Source organism: Brugia malayi (genome assembly GCF_000002995.4).
Source record: "Brugia malayi strain FR3 genome assembly, contig: Bm_v4_Chr1_scaffold_001, whole genome shotgun sequence".
NCBI lineage: Eukaryota > Metazoa > Nematoda > Chromadorea > Rhabditida > Onchocercidae > Brugia > Brugia malayi.
In genome coordinates this window covers 569,124-578,618 of record NW_025062475.1, presented here as the reverse complement: position 1 = coordinate 578,618, position 9,495 = coordinate 569,124, and the positions used below count along the sequence as shown (strand labels likewise).

The window sequence follows — 9,495 nt, the reverse complement described above, 5'->3', positions numbered from 1 at the left end:
TTTTATAATATTTCATTGTAAAATTTTGCAGATGAAATTTTATGAAATGAACAATTTTTGTACACATACAAATTGTATATATATATATATATATGCAAATTGATAACTGCTTCAAGCATATTTTTCAGTTTATCTCAAAATTTTACAATCTTTTTATTAATCAAATTAAATTATTGCTATCATAAAAAAATCTAGTCAAAATAGAAATACATTTTTTACAATTTATTTTTTTTTTTTCAAAGACTTATTTAGTAATACTTAAAAAAACCCGTCTATCCCATTCCCTTATGATATTTTCCAATGGCAATATGTCGACAGGTGTATCTCTTTAATTAACTCATTGAAAAATTAATATATTAAGCATTTGACAGGTATCTTCTCTTCCATATACATCCGTTTCATTATTTTTGATAATACCTGGGCCAATTTTCGTTCTCATTTTATCAATTCCACTCAGCAATAATTGAATTAAGCCAAGAAAATTTACATCAAAACATAGCGGAAGTATTTATCCTAAAAATCTCCTCACGAAATATTGGCTCAGTTATTCAACTATTACTAACTATATAGTAAGCTGTAGTCATAATTCTGTAATAGGCACAGGATATTCAGAAATAATCCTAAAATTATCATCCGCAAAACTTTTGGGTAATGTTTGCGGAATTGTTGCCGCAGGTGGCGGTATCGGATAGATCGGACGTGCACGTTCGTAAGCGTTATATTCCGCAGGAAACATTACGCTACTGTAATAACCTTCATCGTCATAGAGACCGGTTGATCGAGAAAAACCTGAAAATTTGGAAAAGAATTAAGTAAATTGTAAACATATATGATACTTATCTCTTAAAATTGATTCATTGAAAAATTTTACTTTTTTTTTTTTTTGATCATCAAATAGTATAAGTAGCAAGATTTTTGCTTATTTACATAAGCGCTATTTATTCTAATATATTTAATTAATCGATCAATTTCTAATTTCATTATATCTGTTATCATTTGATATTTTCATTAATACTTAAATTAAATCAATTATCAATTAAAAATGATTAAATCTAAATAAACAAGCTATTAGTTATCAATTTATCTTATAGCATACCGTTTGAAGTACTGTGATTTGCTGTCGTATAGCAAGTCTGTTCGGATAGTAAATCAGATTTATCATTGATTGGTGAAGTGATAAGAAAAGGTTTACTGTATAGCTGTGAGCGACATTTATTCCGACTACGATATTTGGTTGAAGAAATTTTATTGCATAATGGAAAATGTCGACCGATACAGATGCCAAGAAGTAGTAGAATTGTGAGAAATAATAATGAAGCACCAATGATAGCAATGCTTAACTGTGATTCGTTTAATGTTGTACAATTCTCAGACTGTAATTAAAATAATTAAAATCGTAAAAGAATTGAAATTCAATTCAATATTATAAATTATACATTTGAAATGGAAAAATAAAATTAACAAATTAAGTTTTTAAAAAGTATTTTTAATATTTTTTTACAAGTTATATTTTGATTATTCCATTGTATTATCAAAAAAAGATTAACCTTCGACCTTGTTGAACAGGAAAAGATTTTGGTAATCTTTGATATATTATTATTTGATACAATTACAAATAAATTATTCTAATTTTGTAGAGAGATTCATTATTTTTGCTACTGCAAAAATCTCTTCGATATTTGCAGATTAGTTTGCCCACCACAAATATTACTCGGAAGGGCGGGGAAAAAAATGGTCACAAAATGATAAACTGATAACATACTAGCTGCATGATATTTTTGTCGAATAGCCAAGGTGGAGTGAAACAGGTGGCATTTATTGGGAATTTTCGGAGTACTTCCGGAAGAAACGATAGCATATCGCAATCACAATGTAGCGGATTACCGGATATGTGCAATGATTTCAAACTGAAATTGACGTACAGTTTACTGAAGTATAATTTAGAGTAAGTAATAATAAATAAAAGTGAACAAAAAAATAACAATATGTGACGATAAGTCATCGTTGAGAAAGTTGTCACATACTTTGTCCAAGCAACAAGTTTTTGCGGTAATCGTTTCAGTTGACAATTGCTCAAGTCGAGAATCTCCAATCGATCACCGTACTCAAATGCATTCTCATCTATTTTTTCCAAGATATGGCATGAAGATAAATTAAGTTTGCGTAAATTTGTCAAACCAGAAAATGCATTCAGCTAAAAAAAAAAAAAAATGTCTGATATAAAAATTAAAAAAGTGAGAAAAATAGATTTTTAATAAAATTCATCAAAATTTCCTTTTGAAATGAGTACAATCAGTAATATTTATCTCATAGCATGCATATTTCTCCAAAATAAGCTAATAATAAATTAAAAACTAAAATTGCTTAAAGACTCTTTTTGCCTAAAGAATATTTATGATTTCAGCCATTTAAATATTTGTTTTAATCTATTCTTTTAATTAAAAAGATTTAAATTAATATCAAAAATGAATTGCATTATTATTATTTTTAAAATAATATTTGAATTAAACAACTAACAATCATTTTAAGATGAAATTAGGCTTAAATGCAAAAACCTTTATGGAATGCAAATATGGTTCATTGGTCATTTGAAGTATTTCAAGTGAGTTTAAACCATCAAATGATGATGTTGCTAATTCCATCATTTGATTGAAGGATAGATCAAGCTCACGTAATAAGCTTAATGAACGATAATTTGATGGTTCAATTCGTTGTACCTAAAAATAAACTTTTAGCAAAAATGCTAATACAGAATTACTATCCTTTATTAAATTTAAGTATTGAAAAAAAAAAGTATTAATTAACAGTTTATTTTGTTATTTTAAAGCAGGAAATTTAGCAGAAAAATCAGAACTGTTAAAAAACTTTTTGTTTTTTTTTTTTTTTTTTTTTGTTAAATAAATTTTTACATTTTTGATTTAATTACAATACTAATTAAAATATACCAAATTATGACTAATATTAAGGTACTGCAAATTATTGAGGCCATTGAATGATAAATCAAAGAATGAATTTGAACTAAGGTCAAGATGCTTTAAAGAGGTCAAACTGACCAATGTGTCTGATCCTATCTGCAATAAAAAAAATTAAACATTTCTTTTTTTTCGTTGCAAATTTGATATATTTTGAATAAATAAAGAGGAAAAAAAAAGATGAAAAAAAAATTTTTTTTTTTTGAAGAAATAAACAAAAACAAAATGCAATCGCTTTTTTTTTTGAGAATTTTTTAAGAAATAAAAAATAGTAGAAGAGATTAGTTGAGCAAATTTTTGCATTTACAGTTATATCTGATCATTATTCATTGCTTATCTTCTTTTCCCAATTAACTGATAAGCAAAGATCAATTTAATTAACTGATAACCCCAACATATCTGATTAACTGATAGGCAAAGATCAATTTAATTAACTGATAACCCCAACATATCTGATTAACTGATAAGCAAAGATCAATTTAATTAACTGATAACCCCAACATATCTGATTAACTGATAAGCAAAGATCAATTTAATTAACTGATAACCCCAACATATCTGATTAATTCATAACCCCAACATATCTGATTAACTGATAAGCAAAGATCAATTTAATTAACTAACTGTTGAAAGATTATTATGGCTGAGATCAAGCGAATGCAAAGTTAACACATCATCAAATAGATGTTCAGCAATTGTATGCAATCGATTGTTCGACAAATCTAGCCGTTGCAAATTTTTTAAACCAGTAAAAATATCCGGTTGTAAAATTGTGAGCAAATTATCTGATATGATTAATTCCTGAAGGCTATTAAGTTCCGAAAATGAAAATGGTTCCAGTTGAGTAAGTTGATTCGCCGAGAGATCAAGTATCTATAATATTATTCTTTGCATTTATTTCTTAATTTTTTAAATTTAAATTTATTTTTTTTTATACCTAAAATTAACTTATAATTACTTACTTTAATAGTAAATAGTTATTAAGGTAGTAAATTGTTTTTGGTAGATTTACATTATTTTGCTTTGAAATGATTTAAAAAATTATTGAAATAATTATAGCAATTTTTTTTTTAAATTCAGAAATTTTTTTTGTGAATTTAAAAATTTACTAAATTTTGGTTTTATTTTTGTCTTTTAGTTGTGTGACATTTATTATTTTTTTTTGTCATTATTTGATTGGTAATCCTTAATCAGTTCTCACTTTGTATTTTTGATGTAATTTGCAAAAAATCATTTTAAAAATTTCCATTTTCAAAATTCTTTTTTTAGCAATTAAATAAGCACAGAATATTAATTATCAAATATAGCTAATTAATTAATACTACCGACATTAATTAAACATAAAGTATGCATTTTTGGTTATCTTTTTGTATGATAATTTTTCTTTTCTATTTAATTTCAAACTTTTTTTTAGAATTCCACAAATTTAATAAATTTTTTCTCAAATTAATTATTTATCATCAATTTACCATCCAATTGCAGGAATTTTTACATATTAAAATACGAAGATATTACACAAAGAAATTAAAATATTCCAAATCTAAAATTAGAATTAAAAAACAAAGAATTCAAAACATTCCAAATGTAAAATTTTTTTCTTTTTTAATATTATTTAATTCCAAAAAAAAAAGTTTTATTTAGCTATTTTATTGATAAAATCTTACTTCTTTTTATAATAAATTATTGAAAAATATAATATATATGTAAAATTATCAGCTTTATTGAACAAAAAAACAAAAACAAAAAGTTAAGTTTAAAGTAGGAAAAAAAAATTAAATGACAAAGTGACAAAAGAATTTAGCTTTTGTCATTGTGTCATTGTCATATTTCTGATAATTACTCTGTAAATTGATAATAAAAATGTTCAAAAATGCTTGAAAACATGAAATTTGAGATTGTACAAAGCAATGCAAAAGGTAAAATAAGAAGGAATTGTCTATTTGATCCATCCAAATCAATTAATAATGACCAACAATTATTTTTTACCCTTAATTATTTCCTCTTCTCTAACAATAAATAAAAAAAATAAAATTCCAACTATGTAATTTTTAAAGTAATCGATTTGATCTTTATTTGCTTTGTAAAATAATCATAGTACAATTAAACTTGATCAATTAAATAAACTATCTTTTATCATAAAGCAATAATATCAATGCTAATAGATGCATTAATTCATTATTAGTTTTTATCAATGATAATTTTGTTTATAATTTATTATTAATTAATCAATTAAAAATTTTGTTATTTTCATGAAAAATTTATTATCTTCATTGCTGCTAGTGTTTTTTTTCTTCTTTTTTTTTTTTTTGATAATTTTTTAAATTAAAATAAAAATTTTTTATCACCTGTAATTGGCTTAAACCAACAAAACTATCCATTTGTAATGATGAAAGTTGATTTCCATTAAGACGTAGCACTTGAAGTTTTGTTTGATATTTGAAAATTTTCATACCAATCATATCAATTTTATTGAATGATAAATCAAGATATTCTAAATCTGAAAAAAAAAATTTTTTTTTTTTAATATTAATTAATATCCAAAAAAAAAAAAGATAATCTTTAGCTATTTTATTGATAAAATTTTATTTTATTTTATAATAAATTAGTGAAAAAAAAAATCTTATTTAACTATTTTATTGATAAAAACTTACTTTATTTTATAATAAATTAGTGTAAAAAAAAAAAATAATCTTATTTAATTATTTTATTTAAAATGATAAATTGATGAGCTTACCAGGATATAATTCAAGAATATCAGGATCCAATCGTTTCAACGTACAATTTACCATACTTAATGATGTAATTCGTGGATCCAGCAATGCTGGTATGTCATTTAACACTGTGTCATCACAATGTGTCACCTTTTGCTCCCCAGATATGCAAATGCATTCCTTTGGACACATTGAAAAGACAATTTGTGGTATTATAAGGCAAAGAATTGATATTTCTTTGCTATATTTCATTATTGCATAATGGTGCTAAACCACCAATTCAAAATTTTAACCATCACAAATTGTCCATTAAAAAGTATAAATTCAATTTGTTTAATCCAAATATTTTGCTCGTTGATGAAAAATGATTTTAGGTTAAATTGAATTGACCTGAAATGTTCAAATTTTTGATTGCAATTAAATAATGCAAAAAAAAAAAAAAAAAAAAAAAGAAAGAAAAAATGTTATTAAAGAATAAATAAAACAAATGAAATAAATACTATTTTAAAAGAGAAATGTAAACATTAATCAATAAACAATAACAAATATTAACAAATGGAATGAATATATTTGAAAAGATAAAATTATTGTTGAAAATTAATGAATGAAATTTTTAAACAATTTTTTGATTATATTAAAAATATTATAGAACAGCGGGAAAAAATGTAAAATGAACAGAGATATTTTCTCTCTTCGTCTTACCCTCTCTCTCTCTCCCTTTTCTCATTTTTTCTTTTTAAAGAAAAATTTATCATTTTTATTTTTTAATTATTTTGAAGTGTATTTTTTTTTTTAAGTCAACAAAATTCTAAAAATTCATTTAATCCTTTTTTTTTTTTTAATTTTTTCTTTTTAATAATAAATAAAAATCCATTTAATTTCAATATACTAAATGCATTTAACGTTTGGTTCATTTCTCATCAAATTAACTCTTTCAATTTCAAATAATTTTAATTGAAATGAATATTTGCAGTTTAATTATCAAAATTATAATCAATATTTATCAATATTTACATTATTAATTATCATTAAATGAAATAAACTTTATTTAATTATTCAAATATTTATACTTTTTTTAAAGAAAAAAAGAAAGTAAACATTTTAAAATAAAATTCTATAATTGAAAAAAGAAATGAAAAATCATCTTTTTTTTTTTTTTTTTTTAAAATAAAAAATAAAATGCGCAGAGAGAAAAATGAAATCGTTTTGTTTAAAGGCAGCAATATATCGATAATCATTTCAAGATGGTTCATCTAATTTTTTCATTTCCATCTTTCACTCTCTCTCCCTCTCTCTCTTTCTCTCTCCCTTTCTTTCTACCTTTTTGCTTCTTTTTTTTTATTGACAAAGTGTTCCAAAAGTTTGAAACTAGTTATTTCGAAATTATCGATGTATTTTTCTGCACTTCAATGAAAAGTAAAATAGCAAAAAAGGAATTTCTCTCTCTCTCTTACCAATATCATTTGATAAACAAATTGAAAAATTTAATTCAAATTTAATTTTAATTTTTTCTTTTTTAAAAAATTCTTTAAAACTTTTTTTTTTTTAAAAAATAAGCTTAAGTGATTTAGTTGACATTATATATTCCAATAAAATTTTCATTCATTTCTTTAAAAATATTAAAATTAAGTTCAATTACATTACGATTATACTACTATGTCATATGAAGTAGACATGATATGAAGCAAACGTAAAGTAGACGTTAATATTAAGCGTGTACGTCAAACGTGTTAAGTTATAAGTAAATAACAAGAAAATGCTTCTGCTACAAAATTGATAAAAAAGAGAAATGAAAAAATAACAAATGAAAGTTTTGAAACGAATCAATTTAAGTTTTTTTTTTTTTTTTTTTTTTTGCAAAATTAACAAAATTTTTAAAATGAAATGAAATGAAGCATATTTTTCTCATTGGAAACAAATTCGAATAAATTGGAAGGAAATTTGCAAATGTGCAAAATTATTTGACATATGGTAGTGTTAATTTTTTGTTAATCTAATCGTTCCTCTAAAATAATACAAAAGTAATATTTGCATTAAAGTATTTTCTCATTATTACATAACTAATTTTTAAGGTTATCTTAAAAAAAAAAATTAGAATTTAATTTGAAATAAGAAATGAAAAAGAATTTTTTTTTCTCTCTCTTAAAAAAAAAGTAAAAAGTAAAAATAGATGGAAAAAATTTTTTGAATAACAGACTACTATTATTAATAATATTTTTTGATTTTCTTACAGCAATTTAATTAATTAATTATACCTGAAAAGCAGAGGAAAATGATTTGAAATATATATTCGTTATATTTGATAATAATAAATTTCAAATTTGATCATTTTGGGAAATTTTGCAAGCATTGGAAAATATTTTATTGTGGCTTTTAAAAGTGATCCAAATTTGGTTTGTCGTTTTTTTTTTTAATAGCTTCTTAAAAATTTAGTAATTTAAATGAAATGAATTAGAGAGGCTAAATGTTTCTTTTATTCTCGTTCAATTTTATAAATTTTTTTTTTTTTTTTTTTGAAAATTATAAAATTTTTTAAAATGATTTTCATCATTTGATTAAAATATGATTTACTGTTAAAGAAAGTAAACATTTATGGATGAATATTTCATCTGCAAATAGTTACTATTTTAACATTTAAGCAATGAATGAAAAGACTGAGTGATCTTATCTTTTTGATATATCTGATAAGAAAATTTCGTTATATCGTTTCTTTTTTCTTGATCATCGATTTTTTTTTATCTTTTTTTTTTTTTTTTTTTCAAATAAAGTAGTAAATTTAGATAGAAATAAAACAATCTTATCCCTGATAGATGAAAATTTTTTATATCTTTATGTTAAGAATTATGATAATATCATTGACTGATTAATTAATGATAACAAATTAAAAGCAAACATTTTAGAATAAAATTTGATTGTTAACAAATTTTTTTTTCAAACAACAAACAAAAATAATAATAGTTAGATTATTAATGATAAAAGAATGTTATTTGTTATTATTGTTTCTGATAATTCTTACAATTTTTTCTCAAAATTTCATTTAAAAAAAAAAAAAAAAAAATTTATAAAATTGAACGAGGATAAAAAATTCATTTCGTTATTAAAATAATTTTCTACAGTAGTGCTTTTTTTTCTAAAAAATAAAATATTTGATTAATTTAAACAATTATATATTTCGCTAATATCAAATTTCTCATTGCAATAATTCAAAAAAAAAAAAAAAAAAAGAAAAAAAAGCAATAAAATTTTTGAAGAAAAGATATTAGAGATAATTAATATTAGAGGTGATTATCATTAAACAGAGTAATTTAAGTGATAATCGATAATTATCATTAAACAGAGTAATTTAGTGATAATTGATAATACGGATAATTTGATCATATCATATTTATAACCCATTAATCATTCATTAAAATGAACAATTATCAATCTTCAAAAAAACAAAAAACAAAAAACAAAAAAAAAAAACTCTGAGAGTGAATAAATTGTATAGTAATAAAGTATGAACTATCAATTAAATTAGATTAAATTAAAAGCTAAGCTAATCATTCATTTCAAAATATTTAAAAAAAAAAGAAAAAAAAAAACTTTTTTTTTAAGCTCAAAATGACTGCATAAGAAGGAATAATAAGCTAAGCTTTTCGAAATGATCAAAAATCGAAATGACCTTCTCATTTTTGTTTTCCTACCATTGACCTTCAGTTTATCTACCATAAAAAAGGCAAAAAAAAAAAAAAAGAGAGGAAAACGAATGATGGATATGGCTAAAATTGTCAGATTGATCAGCATGATAATGAGGAAAGATTGAAAGAGAC

At 22.5% G+C, this 9,495-nt stretch overlaps 1 protein-coding gene across 1 annotated transcript; it reads right to left on the bottom strand.

The window, feature by feature from the left end:
* Positions 1–580: 580 nt before the first annotated feature.
* On the bottom strand, positions 581–5,875 carry Bma-lron-11.1 (Leucine Rich Repeat family protein; the record flags this gene model as incomplete). Its single annotated transcript, XM_043076123.1, has 9 exons — positions 581–789; positions 1,097–1,373; positions 1,763–1,907; positions 2,025–2,194; positions 2,556–2,717; positions 2,946–3,071; positions 3,597–3,845; positions 5,318–5,469; positions 5,707–5,875. The coding sequence occupies 9 exons, from the start codon at positions 5,873–5,875 to the stop codon at positions 581–583; spliced, it is 1,659 nt and encodes a 552-aa protein (XP_042932057.1).
* Between the last annotated feature and the right edge of the window lie 3,620 nt (positions 5,876–9,495).